Consider the following 22,391-nt stretch of genomic DNA (forward strand, 5'->3'; position numbering starts at 1 on the left):
GGGGCAGATGGTCTCTGTTCCTGATGTCCTTTCACTGCCTGCAGCTGGGATGGGGGAGCTCCTACCTGCTTAGCGAGGGGCTCCCTGTGTCATCTTTCAGAAGAGAGGCCCGAACAGGTGCAATGGAAGAAAGGGCACTGCGTCCAATGTGGCTACTCTGCATGTCTAGTGGTCATCAAGTCTCAATTTCTGGTCCACTCAATGAAAGGGAAATGTAGTTACAGTTCACTCTTTGATAAAAACATTATAACTTCCATATTTAAGAATAAAAAAATGTAAAACAAATCCCTACCCATTATTTTAACGTCTTAGACATTGGTTAAGGGACCCAGACTGTTAGTGAATGCCTGTTGCTAAAGTCATCCTTATGATCGGGGAAGAAACGGGATACAGTATAGAGGAGTCAAGCTTATGGACAGCTGTCTTAGAGAGAGAGTTTTCTCATGAAGCAGGTCGTCTACTTACAGGATGAAGCATGAAAATCAAGGTGTATTTTGTAGAAAATAGAAAATATTTAATGTACATAAATTTTTTTTGCCTTGGCAATTAGTTATTTACAATTGATGATTGATACCAACAATCAAGGTAAAAATATACATGAGGTATAAATATAATATTTAAATGCAATATCATATTTTATTTCCACTGGCAAAATAACAATGAATAAAATACTGACCAGCAAGCTTGATGCATCTTCCCCCTCCTTCTGTTTTCTTAAATGCACCTGTGTTGTTATGCAACAGTGATATAATTAGTATGTGAGTAAAAAATTTTGAACAGTCAGATAATTGGAAAAGAAGGGGAGCAAGAAATACAATCATGTTTGTTTTAATTTAATTAAGTGTCTTCTAGGTCTCTGCTTCTCAGAGTATGTATGGTCTTTGGGCCAGCAGCCTAGGTATCCCTGAGGCCTATTAGAAATGCAGAATCTTAGGCCTGCCCCAGACTGCCTGGATCAGAGTTTGCATTTGAACAAGATCTCCAGGCGATCTGTGTGCATGCTAAGGGTGGTGATACAATATCATTTATCTTTGTGTGCCTAGCACAGTTTCCAAACATGTAGGGTCCCATCTCTGGAGTAGGACCCATATTAAAGCTACGTTAAACTTCACTGATCATCTTGTCTATGCCCATTAGAGCCATCCAGCATGCATGGTTAAACTTGAGATGTACAGCAGAAGTGTTGTGCTCACAGAGCACTGCCCACATGAGAAATTACGGCTTTGCCACCACCTTCTAAAGCAGGCAAGGAAATGAAAAATTCTAGGTCATAATTCAAATAGCATGATTTTCCTTGCACCATACAGAACTCATAGATAGCATTTTTATTCCTCTCAATAAAATAATTGCACAATGCTGATAACAGAAAACATTACATAAATGAATATAATACCAAAAAAGGGAAAACATTTAAGTTTTTCTTTCTTTCCTTTTAACACCAGTTGCTAAATTATGATACCAATCTCTATTCAGAGATATATCTCGCTGAAACCAAACACAATACATTATCTTTCTCTCTATAGTTGTTGAGTTAAAATAAAAAAACCCAACAATTTAAATCCATTAGCAATTGGCTAAGGAGAGTCCATTTGCTTAGTCTATATAATAATAAATAGGGTTGGGTCAAACGAACAGGTAGCTTGAATGACTAATGAAGGATATGGATTTAACAAACCTGTTTATATTTTCTAAAATTAATTGAACAACATAGTTTTGGTCTTAATGTTAGTTTAAAACCCTGTCTTTCGGATTGCGAGACTTGAATGAATTATATCTTAAGAGAGTCATATATAATAAGATAAGAATTCCCTGAAGCTGTAATGGTCCAGGACTCTTACTCAGATGACCATCACCTACCTCCCTTTGTTTAGTGTCCAAGTTAAATTCAGTGCAATACAGTGGTAAGAAAATGCCAATTGCCTGTGACCAAATGTAGACCACTGGTCAAACAGATGACACTTACGAGCATTATGAAAGGCATCTATGAAAAGCTGATGAAACACAGAGGCTTCCATTGGCTGTGAACATGCAAAGGCTGCTCTAGTCAGCTCTAATCAGCAGGGAGCGAAGGGTCTGTTTCGGTCCCTCTTGCTGACGCTGGGGGTTCCTGGGCGTCTGATACTTCACTGGACCCGCACCTGGCGGGCATCCAGGGGCAACTGGGAAGCTAGCCTGTAAATTTGGTAGCGAGTTCTCACCTATTTCTCTGCTTTAAAAAGGAGTAAATATTCTTTTTCCTTGCCTTATCCAACACTTTTGATGTTTGAATTACAAAGACAACCTGACAACTCAGAAGAAAACGTTGAAGATCATTTTCCTTTGGCTAGCGGACCTTTGGTAGAACTTGAGGGCAGACTGGCAGAGGACACACTTGTTCAAAGGCCGTGTCAGCAGCAGCTTCTACTCGGTTTAAAGAACAAAGGGAGCTGGCGCAGCTTGAGAGAACCACGTGAGGAAGGAACTCACCGAGTCAGATGCGTTTCAAAATAAGCATCATCTATAAAATTGGTATTTTACACATATGCAGTAAAGGGAGAGATATACACACTTATGTACATAGGCTGTACATACATTTATTTACAGTTAAGAATATGCTTCTTAGAAGCCTTTAAATAGCAAATTAGGCAATGCACAAAGGAAAAAAATCCATTTAATTTTAAGTAACGTAGATAAATGCTTTTGATTTTTAAAAAAATATTATATTAGTAGGGACCTAGCCATCTCCAGGAAGGCTAGAAAGTTCTCAGAAATTCCTGCATCCTCCACATGCCGGCAGGCCAGTGTTTCCATTTTAAGCATCATACACATCAATCATCATCTTGCTCTCTGGCTTTCTCACGATCACACTCTCTCCTCCTTCGAGTCCTCTTCCCTGAGTTTAATGTCACACTGGGGAAAACTCAGATTTTAGTCTCCGGACCCTCAGCAATGAGGGGCTGAAATGAGTTTCTAATTCTGGCAACTTCGGCCGCACACAGATGTCCAAAGCCTTTATTGTACCATTCTGGGGAGTGACCTCTGTGGGGACAAAATAATGAGAAAGGCATTGAAAAAGTCTGTTTTCACATCCCAGCACTCTGTCACGGCAGACAAGGCTGTCCCTGTGTCCTGGTCCTCGGTATACCTGCACACACCTGGGGTGGCCTCCGCCAGGGTCTGAGACCCCAGGCAGTCAGCCTACCTTCTCAGTTCTCCCTGGGTGCTTTGAAAGAACACCATCTCCTCTGAGAAGATTCAGGCTGGACTCTAGAACTGACTGAGAAAACTCAGGGAGGAGGCTCCTGTGCGCTGAGCTCTGGGGTTGGTGTTGGCTCTGTGAGAGAAGTATGGACGTGTGCATGGGAACAGAGCCGAGGACAGAGAGGAAGGGCTTCAGGAAGGTGGCAGACTCCCAGGAAAGGTGGAGAAAAGGGAAAAAGAGGGGGAGGCAAGAGTACTCATCTATAAAGCATGTTAATGGCTGTGAGGGGGAAGGTGCAGTGAAATAAGAAACCAGGGTGGCAGCCAGGCCCTTGGCGGATGAATGTGCCGCTTGAGCTGAAGCTCTGAGACGGCACCTGCCTTCCGGGGAGTGCATACTTACTTCAGGTCCACCCGGCAGATGTGGGTCAGCCTCGACTTGCCGGAGCCACACGGTTCTATTAAGTACTGAGAATCCATTACTATGGCTCGTACACCCCCCATGAGCTGGGTGTCCTCGTGCTCCACAGAGAGGGAAACCAGGGTGCACATTCCTTTGGGCAAATCAGTCTTCCAGGTCCTGCAGTGAAACAACCCACACATCAGAGTTATAGCTAAACGAGAAAGACCTGAACACGGTGCTGGAGTTCACACATATTTTCCTGCTCAAATTCCACTCCCAGTTCCTGGGATTAAGCAAATGTTTTCCAAAAGTGTGGCACAGTGCTGTTCAAAGCTGGGTCTCAGCACCTGGGCCCAGAGGCCAGAAATGGTCTTGCAGCACGCAGATTTGCCTTTGGAACCAAACAGCAGCTGCAGACGCCTTGCAGTTTTGGAATCGGGACCTGCTCATTCCATTCATCCAGCAAACAGCTACAGAGCACATAGAGGTGCCAGGCTCCAGGAAGCCATCAAGGACAGAGGCACACAGTCCAGGAGGGGAAGCAGAAATACAAAGAGAACTCTAAAACACAGTGGCCAGTGCAGTGACATGGATATGTACGGAGCACTCTGGAATCATGTGGAAGGAAAGGGAGGCGTACAGGGAAGGCTTTCTGGAGGAGATGATAATCATCTCAAGTTTTAAAGGATAAATGACCTGGTGATGCTTAGCTTGAAGAAAACTAGAAACACATGGGTGGCTAACTGTCTACAAACACTTGAGTGGCTCTTGCGTGGGAGAGGAAATGAATTCAGTTGATTAGAGTTTAGAAAGGAGCTGTCTCACAATGTGCATGTTCCAAAATGGAATGAGCTAGATGAGAAGGTAGCAAGCTCTCCGGTACTGCATCTATGCAAGCAGAGAGGGAACAACCATCTGGAGTAAGACTGTTGATGGAAGTCAGGAACCACGAGAGCATTTCTACAATTTATACCGTAGGATATAGGTTTTCTTATTGTCATTCCAGTTGTTTACGTCACAAATCCTACTCCCCTACTTGGTCATCTCACCTCTACCTTTGTCTGTCCTACAACACCACAGAGAGAAACTATTATACATTCCCCAAAAGAACTTGGGAGTAAGCAAGCCTCTCCCAAATGCTTAACAACTTCTCCATGGGCGAGACCATGCTCTTTTCATGCATGAAAATATGATTAATAATAAAGACAGAAAGATGCACAGGTTTGCCTAAGGAAAACGAAAGAAACCTGCAGCAGCTATCCCTGGGAGCTCCTGAGGAACTAGAGCAAAGGACAGTATGGGATTAATCGTTACAGGGGACCTGCCAGGTGTGCATGAGCCTAACCAGGGAGAAGCTCCCAAGACGGGAAGCACTTCAGGATGTCACTTCCTCACCATACTTGTCGCTTTCTATCTCCTGGTATCACAAGCATAAGGAATTCCTGCTGCAGGACCCATATCTGGTTCAGTTTGTCTCCTTGTACTCTGAGCTCTCCCTCAGAGCACACATACATGGTCCATTCACATTCTCCTCATCTTGGATCAAATATCAATGCAGGGAGATTCTGCCCTGACCATTCTATTTAAAATCGCACCCCTGACTCTTCCTTTACTTCCTTATCCCCCTGGCATACCTAGCCTTATCCCCTTACTCATTATTTATTGACTCCGTTTCCCTAATGAAATAGAGCCTGAGAGTGGATTGGTCTGCAGTGTCCCCTGCGGTCTCTCCAAAGCCACCAACAGTGCCTCATGTGGGTGGTGACGGGATCATACGCTAAGAAATAGCAGTCTGGTAGGTAGGGGGAAGGAAGGAAAGCCTATGCTCGAGTCTGGCCCTCAGCCTCCTCTAAGGGGAAAGAAGAGCGCATGATGGTACGGCTCCATCCCCATGGCTGCCATCCCAGAGGAACTACTGGATTTGCAGCTCGCAAGAGTGAAGGTGTGAGGTTTAACATCCGCCAGGTGACTAATGTCCCAAAAACTGTGGTGCTGAGCCACCCACATAAGTGCCCACATTCTTCACCAGAATCCAAAGGTTGTGAATATAAACACATACTCTTAAGGATAAATGACCCTTAAAATTCAAGGTCCCAAGGACCAACTCAAAAGGCATAAATATCCTATGTGAAGAGCAACCTTTATTTTGCCATCGAGACTAGTTCCATAAAGAAGCTATTTTAAATAGACATTCGGGAATTTCACTAGTGATTCTTCTTATACCATTAATCCAAGAAAAGAGATGATGTTTGCCCAACAGTTATCAATACAAAATGATATATTGATTTAAATATATATATTATTATTATTATTATTTTTAGTATCCTGAATCCCTCTTCTTTCTGATTCAGTACTGACTCACCAGCCCATGTGCACAGCTGTACTGTGCAAACTTCTTGTTACTGGTTGAGCATCCAATGACAAACCCAGACAGCAGGGGTCTGGAACTCAACCTATACATCTCTCAGAAGCAATGTTTCAGCGACTGACATAGTCTTACAGCCTGGTCAAGCCCTGGAATCTTACTAGCCATCCAGTGACTCAGCCTAGTTGGACTTCAGAGCTGGCTCCAGGTTTCCATGCCTGGTAGTGAGCCATGACATCTGAAGTTACACAAATGAACTCTGAGGTTACACACACTCCAGTCTTGAGAGCTATCGGAGCTAGAGTCTCACTTTCCCAGAGGGAGAAAGGCCAAAAAGCGGGGAAAAAGTCAACCTCAATTTGCAATGTTTGGCAGAAAGAACAACTGGACAAACAGCAGCTATTCTTGGGACTCTGTTCTGAGGAAATGAATAATATTTATGGCCTAATAAACCCATATGCTCCACAATGAAAGGGGCCATAATGAAGCCAGACAGAGCTGTAAACTGGGCAAAGGAGCAGAAGGTCGGGCAGAAATAGAGTCAAGTCGGGTTTTGCTAAGGGAGACGAGGGCCAGCCTCATGTCCCCTGAGCAGGCGGCATTTAGGTGGTGGAGCTCTGGGATGCTTGAATCTGCAGCTCCTAGTCTGCTTTAGGAACAGAAGATGTTGAACTCCAGGGTTGGGCTTACCTAAGAACCACAAAGTCTCTGGAAGGATGGGGGGCCATGCTGTTCAACACATACTGATAGACTTCCGTCTGCTTGTCCAGGGTTTCCACGACCTTCCACTGCACGAAGTCCTCATCCCACAGGTGCCGCTCCCTCAGCACGCGGTTCAGGACCACCGAAGGGGGCGCTTCCACCTCCACGGAAGCCTTCCACAGCTTCAGCGGGTTCCCGTCTCCCACCTGGGAAAAGACACCATCAACAGCCAAAGAGCTCAGCAGGCTCCAACAAAAACCTACCATGTTTCACTGGGGTTCAAAATCAATCACTGATTATATACCTTGAAAGACTGGTTCAGTGTGCCTCAGGTTACCATTTTATAATGGTAATCCTTGAGATTAAGATAATAGGAATAATGGTTATACAATAATCTTACTGTTTGCCAGGTGCCAGTTTAACCCACTTGATTTTTAAACAGTCCTCCCCAGACAGTGGTGTTAGTGTTATGTCCATTATGCAACTAGAAAACTGAGGCAAAGAGAGGCCTGTGACTTGCCCAGTGTCACACAGCTAAGGGACAGGGACTGGAATGGGACCTAGCAGTCTGACCTCACAGTCTGCACCCTGGCTGTGTCCAACACGATTGCCTGGCAGTGTCTGGGAAGGGTCTTTGGCCTGTGTGCCAGGTCCTGTGGACAGTGGCCATTTTTAAAGCAAAACAAATCCCTGGTTGTCAGATGTGGCTTTTTGGGGGTCATTTTTTACAACCCTTGAGATTACCTTTTTGAAAGCAAGCTCTGTATTGTCCGTGCTGGAGCATGTGACCCATCCTTTGAACTTGTCCCTGGCTTCCTTCTGTAGGCCCTGGATGAGCTGGTCTAGGTAAGTGTGGAAGGTGGCCCCACTCTCCTCCAGCTGGGTCCCCAGGTCTTCCAGAGTTGGAGCATGGATCTCAGCCTCCAAGTACGAACTACGAAACTGGGCGACCATCTCATGTGGGACCTGAACCAGAGGATGCACAAAGGGCAGCATACTGAGTTACAGATGCTGATGCTCAGAGAGAAACAAAGTCATTTAGTCAAAGGCCATGTGTATTGGAATGGGCACAGTGCCCCGTGGCAAAAAATTGTTTTTCTAAGACCAGTGGCAAGGCTGCTGATGGGGGTGGTGGGGCGCTTCCTAAAGTCAGAAAACACAAATAAGTTTCTAAGGCTAAATTTACTACTCAAAACATTACAGTGACTGCCCATTCAGTCTTTCCATTGCCCTTTAACTTCCCCTTTAATGTATTTTTAGTCATTTTGGCAAAATGTGGGCTCAGAAAGCTTTAAAGCACATAGACGTAAGGGAAGCATCAAATGCAACTTAGAAAGAGCTTTACCTTTTTAGCACACTTCTCTCACTTACAAAAGCCAAATGTACACAGAAAGTATGGCAGCAGTCTAGTTCACGTCCTTCTTTCACATATTTGTAGCTATCTTCATAAGCTATTATTGATTCTTGGTTAACAGAGACTGGTAAATTTTACACACACACACACACACACACACACACACACACACACACACAGATATTGAACCTAATCAAAGCCCAAGGTAAAATTTAAAAAAAGCATAATGGGCTGCCTTGCCTTGAACTTGGCAACTGAAGGTTATGTAACTGTTCTCATGAAACAGTTGCCTTTAACCATCAAGTGCCTTTAACTATCAAGCCTCAATTATATAGACAACTCCTCGCATTTCTTGGAGGCAAAGACCAGAGTAATAGAGGGTACTATTGTCATGATAAACTCAGGAACAAACAGATATAAACCACAAGTGTGGCAACTGTTTTAAGCATTTAGTTCCAAGAACTATAAGGAAGGCTGTTCAAGCCTTTTGCTCACCTCGAAAAGTCTGTCACATTCCATGATCATGTGGGCAAGGCCCTGAGCGGCAGCCAGGTTCTCATTGAGGTCCTTTTGATCTGGCTTCCCGGTGGCATATTTCTTCTGTATGACTCTGTAAGTGAAGGAGACAGTCCTAAGCAGATCCCAGAACAGAAAGCTTTCTGCAATAAAAGCTTATCCCTTTGATTTTCTGTCCCTACCCAGGTGCCCTCCAGATCCCAGACTCCCTCATTTCCAGATAAAAACAATGACCACACATGTCAGATATTCTGAGTCAGGCTAAGAGCCTGACACTTCATAACAAAAACCTTGGAAGAATATAAAGACAGGAATAGCTGTTGCGGGAGAAATGAATCTATTTTTCTCAAGGTCAAACCATCTCACCGTAAGCTGTTGTGCATAGACCTTGAATCTAGCCTCTTTTTCTTAAAGACTGTAAAATACTACCTCGTGTACTTTCCCCCCTTCCCACCGACGCACACGAAACAAAACGAAATTCCTTGGGTTTTCTGGGTAACAACACACATCCTTCAATATGCTAATCTGGCAATTCTGTGAATCATTGCGCACAAACTGGGTCATCTTAAAACATTTTGATCATAAATTAAGAGCTGACATATGCTCGAGTAGAAATCCAATGCAAGGTTTGTTTTCTTTAATGAATTGTGGGTTACTGCCGGTTTAGGGCTAGGCTGAGGACAACCCACCTGGGGGAGCTTTCTTTCTTCAATAAATTCAGATGAAAGAGGGAGGGGGCCAGACACACAGCCAGGTTCATGGGCGTCATCTGGTTCTCTTCCACCAGGCTGACCACGTCGCTGAGGAAGCACAGGAGCAGCTGCAGCACCTCCCGGCTCTCGTCGGCCAGCAGCAGGATGGCCGCCTGCGCCGCCTGCAGCTGCTGCTCCTTGGGGACATCTGTGGGAAAGCCGGTGCCAGGGCATCAGAGGGACAGCCACCGAGAGAGCCAGCCGGGGAGGGTGAGCAAGCGCCACCTCGCCTACAGACACACTCAGAGATGGAGATGCTATTGTCACTGAGGACAAGTGCTGAGAAGGAAGTCACTGCTCCAGCCTCACAGCTGGTGGAGGCAGAGCCGGACTGGAACCCCGCCACAGGCACAGATCCTGGTCTGAAGCAAGGGGGAGTCCTTGCACAGTCCGCTCTGTGTCGCACGTCATACTCTGAGTGGCACACATCCTTTTACAACCGTTTTCCTGCTCTGAAGTTGGCAGTAGGCCAGAGCACGGTCGGACTGGCTTTCCTCTTGCCCCCGTCCCACCAGACAGCTCATGAAGCACCTTCCAGGATGCCGAGGGCTGGGCAGGACGGCATGGAAACCTGCATTAGGGGACAGCAACCCCGTCTTTCCCACCCTGAGGGGAGCAGCCAGGGGAGATGCCAAGCTTGGTACCAGTAACCATGAGTGGTAGGACTGACCTGCCTGCCTCTTGAACTGATGCTTAGAGGTAGTTTCCTTGAGGGTCAGCCTTGGCACATTTATCTTTCCACAAGTCAGAGGAGGCACGTGGCTGTGTGCGGTGACTCAAGGCCATCTGTCCCATAGTCTTAAAGGTATGGGAACTGAGGCTGTGCTTAGGGAAGAGGAGCCCAACTCCCCAGAGCTATGGGAAGTGGGTGGTCCCCTGTGGGCTGGGCACCGTGTGGGGGGGATGTAGGCATTGGTCATACAGGCTTAAAAGAAAATGGGACTCCAACAGATGAAGCAAATGAGAGGAAAACAGCAAATGGGCGCTGCTGGGTGCTGTGTTTTGCTGTCCCCTGGCTGTGTTCTTCTTTTAGGCCTGACTCAGTGCCCTCGTTCTCTCATTCCGACCCAGTGAAAATTCACTTTGGCTAACGTTGTTGACATTTTTTAAATCCCATGTTCCAGAACAGGGTTCTGCAGTAGGCTGTCTGTGCTGGAAGGGGTGGGAGATGTGCCTGTGACCATCTGTGAGGTGTGGGAAGAAAACATTAGGATTTTCAATGGTGTTGATGTTTTCTGTCATGCTTTAAAAATACTGATAGGATGTGTTTTATAATGTGCCCAGTATATCACAGTATATCATTATATATTTACATTACTAAAGATAAATTAGTATAGATACTCAGATATATACTACTGGTAGGGGTGCATGATAAAAAAACAATCGGGAGCCTGCTGCTCTAGAGGGGCTGTGGTGTGACCTCTCCACCCTCGTACGTCCCAGGGCCGGGCACACTCCTGGCCCCAGTCTTCCAGCAAATCCACATTTCTGAGAAAGCATGACCATCGCCATGATTTCAGCATTCCGCAGCCCTCCCCTTATCCACCACATCCACAGTGCACTGGCGGAAGGTGGACTTGGGATTAGTAGAGAAGAGCCATTTTGTTCAAATTATAACAAAATCTTTTTCTTTTTTCCTGGCTGTGCCGAAGCAGAAGCAGATGCTGTTAATGACTTCTAGCGTGTCACAGACATTTACACATCCAGCTTGAGCTGCTGAACCGCTTTTAAATACGCTGTTTCAGGTAAGATGTCTAGTGTGTACATTGTTTAACTTCTGGTTGCCAGCCTTCTCTTTCATGCCAACATCTGTCATGGCTACGTGTTGTTGCAACTTCCTTCCTACTGACTTGCTCCTTTATCCCTCAGAAAATATCTCTGCCCATTAGTTTCTACTAAAAATACTAGGGAAGATCGACTGCTAATCCTTAAATGCTGCATTTGTTTCGGATCCTATCCTTTTTTTGACCTCCTGTTACACATGACACTCCTGAGGCTTCTGCACCTTTCCTGACTGTCAGGAGACAATTTCAGGTCTGCACTCTGAGTGCTGGTAATCTGTGACCATATGGGTGACAGGCAGCGCCTCAACATCCGGGCAATTCTCAATTCCTCTCTCCTCCGTGCCTACCAGCCAGCAGCTCTGCCTCTTCCCTTCTCTATTCTCCCAGTCATCAAGCCTTAAAACTATAGGGCCATCTCTGACCCTCCAATCTCCTCCCTCCTGTAGCCTAGTGGGTTGAAAATGCTAGTTAATATTTGATGAAAATCTAAGAAGTAACACAGCTAAAATTAGAACTGTCCTAGAGAATGGGAGGAAGAACTGCCCCTCCCTTCCCCAGCAGATATTTGGAAACTTGTGCCCTATCCATGTTCCCGGTCAGATTTCCAGTCTCACTGCTGGAGGTCGCTCAAGTAACCCAGAGCCTCAGGCAAGGCTCCCTAACCCTCCATTCTCACCCAGTCCACTGCCTCTCCATCACCACTTCCAGATTCATGGGTCAGGAAAGCAGCTCTAATGACATGCACCCTTATGGCCGACACAAGCTTGGCTGCCTACTTTGTCTTCCTTCCTCTCTAAGAAAACATACATTCTGGGTAACTGTGGACTGTAATGTGCTCTGAGAAGCCAGGCCCTTCCCTTAGATCCAGGGAATAACCATCCTGGCCAAAACTAGAAATGGTGATCCTGCTCCTCTTTGCAGTAATTGATTTAGGGGAGAATTTCTGGCCTGTGGGACCTTGATGAATGTTAGAAGCTTCTGGAAATTTATCTCTGATAAAAATGAGACATATGCCCAAGGGGAAACCCTCTGTCTTCTTCTTGCCTTTGAATGTGATTTTGGGAAGACATGATAACTAAGTCGTGGCAATCATACTGTGGCCTTAGGTGGCCCACCACGAGGTTCTGACTTTCAGCCCTGGCGTCACTGATTGTAGAAATAACTGGCTATGAAATTATTTAATTCCAGATTTCTTCTTATGTGCATTATATAATGCCTTTATTGTTTAAATAACTGTCGGATTTTCGGTTCTGTCTTTGTAACTGTAAGCCTTGTATCAACACCTCAGGTTCCCCAATGCTTAATGAATGAAGTACAAATTCTTTACCCTAGCATTCATTAATGCCTTCCTTGGTGTGTCCACCATCTAATTTTTCAGTGTCATCTGTACTGCACTGTACAGTTAGCATTCGTGCCAGCCAGACTGGTGCCCTGTCATCTCCGGCCACATGCTCATGCTATGTGCTTCACTGGGCGTGTGCTCCTCACATACCTCAGCCTCCAGTTGCCAGCTCTCCACCGGGTCCTTATTCCTCACCTCAGCCTCCTGGGGTTCTCTCGGTAACCTTACTATGGAATGCCTCCAGTCCCGCTGCACTGCTGTTATTTAGGTCCCCCTCAGCTGCGAGCGAGATAGGTCTTCCCCACCCAAGTGTTCTGCAGTGCTCAGCATGGTGCTCTGCACATAAGCAACGCTCAGTAAATGTTTTCTCAGCTCAGATAAAACCTGCTTTGATCTGGTTTCTTGCTGGTGACTCTGAAGAAAGGTCAAAGGCATTGATCTCCTCCTGGGAATAATGTGGCATTAACCCTAGATTAGTATCAACCTTAATCTGAGAACTGATTAAATACAAAGATTCATAGATGATATTTCCAAACCAGAAGGGAGGCTCAATTGAAAAGTACAGCTCAACCTCTTATGGCAACAACATCATGAACTCCCTGTGTTTGGGCTCTAGTGACATGTATCATTAATTTAACCTATTCACTTTGAGAAAATAATATTTATTTAGTGGATCACCACTTTATCCTGTTTTTACAAGTGGTACTTATTATAATCCTTTCTGCATTTACGATATTGTAGACTTCTTAAGCATATAGCAGGGAACGGCTTCACAGTGGCTTGGTTCCATGTTGAGGTCTACTTCAGGCATATTTTGCTGAAAACTCAAAGTCCATGAGCTAAATTATTCTTTTCCTAAGAAAATGGGACTGGACAATCAAAATAATTTATCATTATAATTATCTAGAAGAATTGTCCTATCTAGAAGAATCCATGTTCATTACTAATATCCCTTTTTGTGATTACCTTTAGCAGGATATGCCTATTAATAAGAAACTTATATTTGTGATTATTTTAATTATAAAGGCTTGGTTGAGAATTATCAATTTAACATACTTTAAACATTTCAAGTGAAAATATAAATTAGTTCAGTTAAGTGTAAAGATGGATTGGTTTGCTTACTTTTCACCACATAAAATACACTTATTTCTAGTCATTTTAACACTTTTTGGCTTTGAATGTCATCTATCCCAAGGAAATGCTTAATTTTAGAAAATTAAATGGTTTTTTAAAAAATACTTACACACACAATAAATTCTATTGTGTTCCTCTTTCATTTTAAACTTATTAAAAATACATTGAAGTTTAATTTTAGATCTTAGGCCAAACCCTGTTGAGAGGGAAGATTTTGATGTCTGAAAGGTATTTCAAATGCATAAAATATGGCTTGGAGATTGCCATCTCAAAATGTGAAAAAGTTATTTCTGGAGAGCATATAGAATGTTAACTTTCACATGCTTCTTAGGAATTCATGTATTGTATACTTAAAGCACGATCTCTAGAACTGTTTTCGGGTGTACACAGAACACTGGTCCACACTGTCTCCACTTACACTGATAGATGTGCAGGAAGGTCTCGCTGAGCTTGTTGGTGAAGAGCGGCTCAGGGAGGTCCCGGAAGAACTGCTTCACCATGTCCGCCACGTCGTATGCGGACTGGTCCTCGTAGTTGACGTTCTCAGGGAAGTTCTCGTTCATTTGACGCAAGGCATGGATTCTAGACTTCACGCCCGACTTTCGAAAAAGACCCACCTGAAACAAGTCACAGGGTGGCGTCAGCGAGGCCACCTTTGCCCCAGACAGCTTCTTCCTAAGGCAGCCACCTCGGGGTGATGCGAAGGTGTGGGGCCCCACCTGCACGAGCAGCAGATGCCTCCAAACTGGTAAGGTGTAAATGACTAGTTTACCTGCTTTGGGTAGCAGCTGAACACTGAGTCCTGTCCTGTCAAATGAAGATAAGAATAATAATATCCCACCTCACAGGGCTATTGTGGAGACTAAATGAGAATATATATGACTGTGCTTTGTAACCTGTAAATGTTATTTTATTCATTTATTCAACAAGTAATGATTAAATACCCACTATATACCTGGTGTACTTACAGCTCCAGGAGTCATTAGTGAGCAAACCAGAGCAAACTCCCTGCCCTCCCCGGTGCTGACACTTAGGTGGGGTTGTGAGAAAGGTTGCTCAGGGGAAGGTTTGGTGGATCCCGGGTAAGTAATCATACCCAGTGTCCTTCAGGGGGGAAGGGTTATAGGGAGCATGCTAATGAAACAAAAGAATGCCGTAAGCGTCTTCTGATTTAAGAGTCTTCTTTGCTTTTCCTTTTTTGGAATTCTTGTAATACTCGCTCTGCATGCTTCTCAGGTAACGCCTGGCACTCGTACTCCACCTGGTTAGCCAGTGTGTGCATAAGCTCTGGATCTGCTGAGGAGTCCTGGGTGGCTTTTCTCCAGTCTTCAGGATATTGCCTTATACGCCCTTCCTCCCTAAGGCTTAGACTCATGCCCCACATGAAGGAGACAATGGTCCTGATGGGTGAGGGTGGTGGAGCAGAGCCCTGTGAGGAGGCAGGCCTGCAGGCTGTGCTCCAGGCCCTGAGGATGCTGCACACTCTGGACTGACCTCACCCTGAAGCACTGAGCTTCCCTGGGACACCAGGGTTACACTGAATTCCTATGTTTGCTATTTCTAAATGCCCGAGTTGTTCAAAACTCAGTCCATCAACCCTCAATCTCCACTTTTCTCATTCCCAAGGACTTACAAGTTGGCCCACTTTTGAAAGCAATTTGGGAACATTCCCAAGCAGTCAGACAGGTAAGCAGTGGCCCCTCCTCCCTAGACCTGGAGAAACCCTGCCAGGTCACCTCTCCACTGCTCTCTGCATGCCTGGCAGGCCTCTGCTCAAGTTCAGGTGTCTGAGAAGAGCTCTCTCAGTTGCTACTATAAATGAAACGCAGCCCTAATTCTTTTAAATTGCAGGAACAGCAAGGGAGGAATTCCGAGCAATTAGAGAATACTGAGGTTTCTGTGTATGTCAGCTGAACGGATCGCAGGGGAAAATTATGCCCTGCAACTTTTTTTTGTGGCAATAAAAACAGAATTGTTAGGAATATGTCTTTGTATTCCAAGACTTATCACGCTAAACCTGAATACCACCTGAATAGCTCAGGCTATTCAGGTATGTCACTTAAGTAATATTCACTTTTTTTGTTCTTTTTATCCTTAAACTTTGGCATGTCTAGAAAATGCCACACTTGCCCATACTTAGGTAACTCTCCAAGAAAAATCTAAAGAACCCTCTGGCAACTACTCCACATTTCGTCAAAGAGCACCAGAAGAAAGCATGGACTGTCAGAAGAAAACTTTAAGGTGTCAATTGAGTGCTTCTGAAGTGAGATGCAGACTGAATTTGCTTACATCTGAGCTCCTTGAATTCTGGAAATGGGCTCAGGGCTGGGCTGCACAGGAGTTCTCAGAATCTAAGGGAAAGTGAATTAATTCTTCAGGGTAACTCATACTTATCTTTATGTGAGTCAGTGTTTATTTATTCAGTCTGAGAATTCCTGCTTATTATTTTTTTTTACCAGCGGAGAAGTAATGATCGGGATCTATAAAAAGAATAAAGCAGACAAGTTGTGTAAAAATCACTGCGCACGGCTCCCCTTTGCCTACTTCGTCTGGCGGGCTCGGTTTCTTGCACACTAGTGTGCGTGTACACACACAGCCCAGGGATGCTTTCTTTGCATTGCTCTGCTTCCAACTTTCTTTCTAGTTTCAGCAAATATTGTTATTTTAATCATTTTAGATGTGTTTGGAGCGCTGCAGCTGTGGGCTCAGAGCTGCTACTCTGACTTAGATCTCACAGGATGTCCAGAGAGTTGTCAGATATTTATTTGTTCTGCCTCAAATTCTGACAATAACCTTCCTGTCACACCCTCAACTTCTAAAGGACATGGGAAATATCTGCGGGCTCTCTAGATTTTTGTTGAAAGCACAGAAGGAAATTTCTTTCCTTAACCTAATAAAGAAAACATGTTCGGAAATCAGACCAGATTCCAGATGTCATAGCTGAGGATAACAGAAGGGAAAAGTGGAAGAACTTCAAAATGACATTTCTTCAAAAATGTCTCTGAGCTGATAGAAGAACTAACCCCGGCACCACCCCGTTTCCTGAGTCCTATGTGAGCTCACGAATTTCCTTCTGTTGCAGCCATTCTGGATGGACCTGTTACTTGCAGAGCAAAGCTCCCAGCACACGGTACATAGAAGTTTCTCTTCATGGTGGAGAGGTCCTTAGACCAGAAAGAAGAGCTTCTCCTACCTCCCGCCTGGAACAACCCTGGTTTGGGGCAGGAGTGAGTGCCAATAACCATTTCTTCTTAGAGAAGTTTTCAGAGCAGTGATAAAAATTGTGTTTTTGGCTAACATTTTTTTAAGTAAAAAAAATAGAAAACTAAAGAAATAATCTTAACATCTGTTGGCTCTAAGAATACCCTGTCATCCCTAGTGAAGGAGGCTGCCCCAGCTCCCTCAGCTTCCTAAGAGGAAGGCCCAAGGAGGGCACAATGTCTTTCGTTTGCTCTATATCTGTCACTGGTAGACAGGTGACCATTTTGTTTAATGCTCTGCTGTCACTGTTTTGAAATTCTTAATTTATAAACAAGGAATTTCACACGGTCATGCTCCCACCTACCTCTTTAAATCCTCTTTAAAGAGGGGAAAATGGTGGTCAGCAATGCAAATTCATTTTATAAGCATCCCCCTTTCAGCTGAGCTCTCATTTTAAAGATAAAAGGATGAGTGAGGAGTGCTTCTTTGGTCCAGTTTTTCATTCTTCTCCCTTTCGTCTTCTACCCAACAGCTCGGCTATGGAAGAGTCGGTGAGGAAAGAGCACTAATCTAGTGCTATGTCCACTTCTTCCCTGTGACTCTTGCCTCTTCTTTCCCATTTCTTTTCTGATTCATTTGCTTTTGTTTGCTCTTGTTCACTCTGAAGTCTCTGGGACAGCCTTCCTCTTGACCATGGTTTCCTGGTTTTATTTCATTCTTCATTATGTTTTTCCAGTGTTCCCTGGTTACCTTCCTGCTAGCACTCAGTTTTGCACAGGGACCAGGGGAGCAGGTGTTGTCCGCACTCTGTGATGATGAAGGGGAGACAGATACGGCGTTGATCCCTGTCAGTGTGGAGTGCTCCATGAGTGCTCCATGAGGTGCAACCAGCGGCGGTGAAAGTCCCTTTGACATTTCATACTTTTGACTAATGAGATGAGAGAGAGTGGACTTGCACATTTGGGCCACATTTAGAATCAGTAGTTATGTCCTTGAAATGAGTCTTTTCTACAAAAGTTTGCCAGCACTCTTCCAGATTTAAAAAGTAATTATTGGCTTGATGTGGAAACTGGGAAGAGACAGTGAACAGGGACTGAGGGGTCTCAATGCCCACCGTCCTCTCTATTCATGTCTTTTGCTTCAAACAGAAGTCTGGACCCAATAACAGTAGTGATACTGGTGTTCCATGTTATTCAGAATCTAGAGGGGGTATGACGGTTCCCAGGCTACAGTAAAGACTATGTGGTGAGGAGAGCAGCGGCATTATAATTCATTCATGTATACCCAATCTTGCTCAAGGGAGAATTCAAGCTGACTTAACAGTGATTTATAAAATACAATAAGATACAATAAAATTAAATAAAATAGATGAGAAAATTAGAGCCAAAGGAAAATAGATAGAAAAGGGTCACTGAACCTAGGGATGAGGAGGAGACACAGCATTCATGTCCCCAACCCACATATATCTCCTGCAGGCAAAGCATACCCTGGGTTCCAATCTTTCGAGCATCCTATATAGAGAAGGAAACATATAGAGACGAGTGAGTCTGCTGTATTTAATGAAAATAAAACAGACCAGTTGTCCAAAAACAACCCCAGCTTTCAGGTGCTGGGGCCAGAGAAAAAATTCTTTCATCCTCACAAAGGACACTATAGGATGTAATGACCAGCATCATTGACAAAACCCTAGAGGTGAATTCGTCAATGACTTGCCGAGGACCAATTCTCAAAGTGTCCCTCAATGCTGGACACGAGATCTCCCCAAAGTCCACTAGAAACAAACAATTCCAACAGGTGGTCATGGAATGAGTGGTTAAAAACTTGGACTCTGAGTCAGGCAGATTTTCAAGCAATCTTGGCTCTATAATTGTCACCTGAGAGAGAATGCCACACAGGGTGCACGTGGAGTTCAATGGGCAATGAACACAGAACTCTTACTTTGATTCTTGAAACATGATGGGCATTCAAGAAAGGTGATTATTACTAAACTAATGGCACAGGTGGCCTGAATTTCCCCTAGACATTCCTGAACAAAAGCTGTTTTCTTTTAATAGAGCTTTTGCTGATCAACATTAGTGTCCATTCATTAGAATGTCTGGAACAAAGTATTATCTGTTCTTGGTGAGATGCAGAGCCACAAATTCTACGAGAATCAACCAGGAGGGAGGATCAGTCTTATAGATCCTTATAAACATTAGGAAGCTTAGAAAAGCAAATGCTTGAATAAAAGGCTACCCTCCATGAACCATAATCTTGGCTCTGTATTAACAAACCAACAAAAGTACAATTGAGATCGCAAAGTCCTCAGCCAAAGGGCACGGCTGCAATACTTTTAGAGTTGTAAAAAGAGATTACAGTGGGCACTTCCAAGTATTGACCTGAAACCACCTCTCCCAAACATTGTCCTCAGTAAAACACCCATAGATCAGCAACTTTGATTAATAATATACTTTTGGTAAAATATGTAAAATTAAAAAAAATAAAATAAAAATTGAAAGCTCAAGCAACCAGATTCACTGATTTGCTCTGTTGGCGCGTTCTTCACAAGTTGATGTTGGGGCGCTTGCCAAAGATGAGTACCGCAGTTTTAGACACGTAGTCTGTTGCCCTATTCCTGAGAAATGACAGCCTAGTTGTTAAGGTCATTTCTCAAAACAAAATAGCCATCATCACCACAGTAGCAAAAACAGCAATCGCTCCTGCTCTGCATTATGCTGTCTAAATATGGAAACACATATATCTGTATATTCTCTATATTAGGAGTGGGAAGGGAGAAGGGGATCATGCATTTAGTTATTCAAAGCTGGCTCAAATGAGGAAGTTAATCCCATTCTGTTCCACTGAAAAAAACTAGTATCTGATTCATCAAGAGACCATCCTAAAAAAAATAAAAAAAAATAAAAAAGAGACCATCCTGATTTTAAGTGCAATCTCACTGTTAGGGTTGACATAAGCACCAGTAGCCAGGTTCTTTGAGTTCTTGTAGTTTAGCTCCTGTCTATGGAGCCCAAGGCTAAGGGTAAATAAAAAAAAATTGCAAATAATCTTAGGTTTCTTCACACGGTATTAAAGAGTTCAATGAACAAAAGCCATCATGGAATAGTTGCCTGAAAATACCCCCACTGATCAAAGTTACAGTTTATCAAGTGGTAACACATTTTTATTTTGGAAAGAATGTCTAAGAAACCAACGGGTATTAATTTGTAGAAACAAAGGCTTTGCCTAGTCAATTACAGGATGGGTTGCACTTTGGGCCCAATCATAGTCTCCCTTTGTGGTGGTCTCCAAACAATCTTGGAGACAGAAAATGATCTCCAAATATAATGTTTAGCTTGAGATTTTTAATCAACACTGTAAGATGAGGGGATATTTGATTCGGCTGATAATGTTTCATATTTTACTTGCACATTTTAAAAAGTTGTAAATAAGTTTATCTTTGCTTTAAGTTTTCCTGGTCATGGCATTGTTTCAAAAAAAAAGGAATTAATAAAGGAAAATACAAAAACCAGTTATTTAAAAAAAACAGGGTTAAAAGGAATACTGTGACATCAATGATGGCACAATGATGGGACAATAATTAACAAGGAAATGCAGCGTATAGTTTCCGGGGCACACAAATTAGACATCACAGCTGCAAACTATTAACATTAACTTTCTGCAGTCACTCCGGGGAGTCGTTCAAGGTGCCAATGAGGAAACATCCTCAAACAGCGTGACAAAGATACAGCCTGGTCAAATTAAATACTGACCTATAAAGATCACAATGTCTTTTCTTTTTGGTGAAGCATGTCTTATCTGACACTGGACAGACCTGACTCTGTCTGGCATTTCACAAACCCAAGCCTGTGTTTGGGATTTCCAACCATACCTGATCCAGGCAGTTGCTGCGTAGATATCTCAATGCTTGCTGGATACTCTGGGGCAGGGGCTGTCCCGTTCTCTGGACGTGAACTATGAGAGGAACGCCAAAGACAGTCTTGTCTTTGTAATCAGGAACTTTCATCCTCTTCATGAACTTTGGAACTGACCTAGAATTCACAGAAACCAGGTCATCAAGCCTCCTGGGGCCCACTGTGGGGAGAAACTGTGAAAGCAAGCAAGAAGTGGAAACCAAGCTTTTGTTGGAATACCCAAAAGGCACAGGGAAATTCAACGTTTCTCTCTTAATTAATCACAGTGCGTGGAAGGACTAGGTGCACCCCTTGCCTATGTTAGAACTCTTACTGTTACACAGCATGATTCACATTAGCAGATGAATTTATGGCTCTGTTTTCAAGGCAAGTGTTTGATTTTCTAATTTAACTGTGACTTACAAACCACTCAAGCAATTAACACTTAAAAGTCCCCAACAAGACAAAATGAAGCACACTTACAACAACAACGAAGAATTAGTTCAGTTGGGTTAGGGGAGAAATGAGGAGAGAAGGTTAAAAGTATTTCTTGGCTATGATTTTCTAGAACCGACTGAACTTTTTAAAGAAAATTTTAATACACAAACATATCAATTTGATAATGCAACTTACAACTTCTTCAATTATTCTTTTTTTAATAAAAGCATTGCCAATTCTTCTATATATATATCTATAATGTATATACCATAGGATAGTTAGTGACTCATTTTATATTTTTTTCAAATGCATCAAATCATCTAAAATCAGTCAATACTCAAGTTCCAAGACATGCTTTGTCAATTCCTTATGACAAAGGTTTCACTGCGGTTTCTTGTTTTTATTCGTGCATGAAATAAAAGCAGAGAAGTACTTGAAGAATGAAATGCTCTCTGAATGAACCAGTGCTCTAAGTATTGAGCTCTGCATTGGCCCGAAGGTACAAATAACAGATGTTTCTCCCTGCAAACTGCCAGAATTACTTTAAGGCAGGTTTACTTTTAATTCCTCTGTTCACAATTAATCACCCTTTACTTGTCTTTTATCTTTCTTGGAGCCTGACTGCACTGCCTGGACATTGGTAGGGCTCCAAATAAAGCCATGCTCCCTGCAGACTCCATCCCACCCTAGGAAGCAGCCTGGGAAGCAGACCGGAAGGCAGAACTCTGCACTTTCAGGAAGGCAGCGAGCGAAGGAAGGCAACAATCAGTCCGAAAGCAAATACTTTAAAAGCTTTTGCAACCGCAGGCTTAGCTCTCGCACCAACAACACCCTCCCGCGTGAATGTGCTACTCACCATGTCCAGCCGTGTTTGTTGGACATGGAGTGCCTCTCCATGATGGCCGTGAGGCGCAGCAGTGAGAAGCGCTGGAGCAGGTTCAGCTGGCCAGCTGTCTGGTTGCTGATGTGAGGCAACGCCGTGGACGGCGAGGGCTGGTGCGAGAGCTGGAAGCTGGTCCACCGGAGCCGCCTGGACCAGAGAGACCGTCAGAGAAGCAGTCACAAAGTGGATGTGTTATCCAGAAACACAGGACCTTACCTATTTTTTAGTAGCTAAACAAAGTGAGCTCTGCGCCAAGAAAATCACCAAGCAAATGGAAAAGAAGACACATGTACGGAACAGACCTAAGAAACTGATTATCCAAGTCTGATAAATCTGGAAAAGGGTTCATTATCTGTTTCATAAGGAGGTTTAAATAAGTTATACAATACATTTTATTTGTCCATTCCTGAATTCATTCATAAAGTGTTGAAAGCAATTGAGACTCTG

The 22,391-nt window shown here is 43.8% G+C and overlaps 1 protein-coding gene across 10 annotated transcripts in view; it reads right to left on the bottom strand.

Annotated features, from left to right (window-relative positions):
- Nucleotides 1–492: 492 nt before the first annotated feature.
- Nucleotides 493–22,391, bottom strand: part of STARD13 (StAR related lipid transfer domain containing 13) — a 231,886-nt gene continuing 209,987 nt past the window's right edge. For all 10 annotated transcript variants that reach the window (XM_066234087.1, XM_066234092.1, XM_066234089.1 and 7 more), the window contains 9 exons: nucleotides 21,918–22,091; nucleotides 20,602–20,761; nucleotides 13,951–14,149; nucleotides 9,210–9,420; nucleotides 8,500–8,614; nucleotides 7,395–7,616; nucleotides 6,639–6,856; nucleotides 3,584–3,760; nucleotides 493–3,018 (listed from right to left, as the gene is read on the bottom strand). In XM_066234087.1, coding sequence (XP_066090184.1) covers nucleotides 2,901–3,018; nucleotides 3,584–3,760; nucleotides 6,639–6,856; nucleotides 7,395–7,616; nucleotides 8,500–8,614; nucleotides 9,210–9,420; nucleotides 13,951–14,149; nucleotides 20,602–20,761; nucleotides 21,918–22,091 — 1,594 coding nt within the window. In that variant the 3' untranslated portion in view covers nucleotides 493–2,900. The remainder of the gene's footprint in view (nucleotides 3,019–3,583; nucleotides 3,761–6,638; nucleotides 6,857–7,394; nucleotides 7,617–8,499; nucleotides 8,615–9,209; nucleotides 9,421–13,950; nucleotides 14,150–20,601; nucleotides 20,762–21,917; nucleotides 22,092–22,391) is intronic.

The sequence above is a fragment of the Saccopteryx bilineata genome, chromosome 6, assembly GCF_036850765.1.
Source record: "Saccopteryx bilineata isolate mSacBil1 chromosome 6, mSacBil1_pri_phased_curated, whole genome shotgun sequence".
In the NCBI taxonomy this organism is placed as follows: domain Eukaryota; kingdom Metazoa; phylum Chordata; class Mammalia; order Chiroptera; family Emballonuridae; genus Saccopteryx; species Saccopteryx bilineata.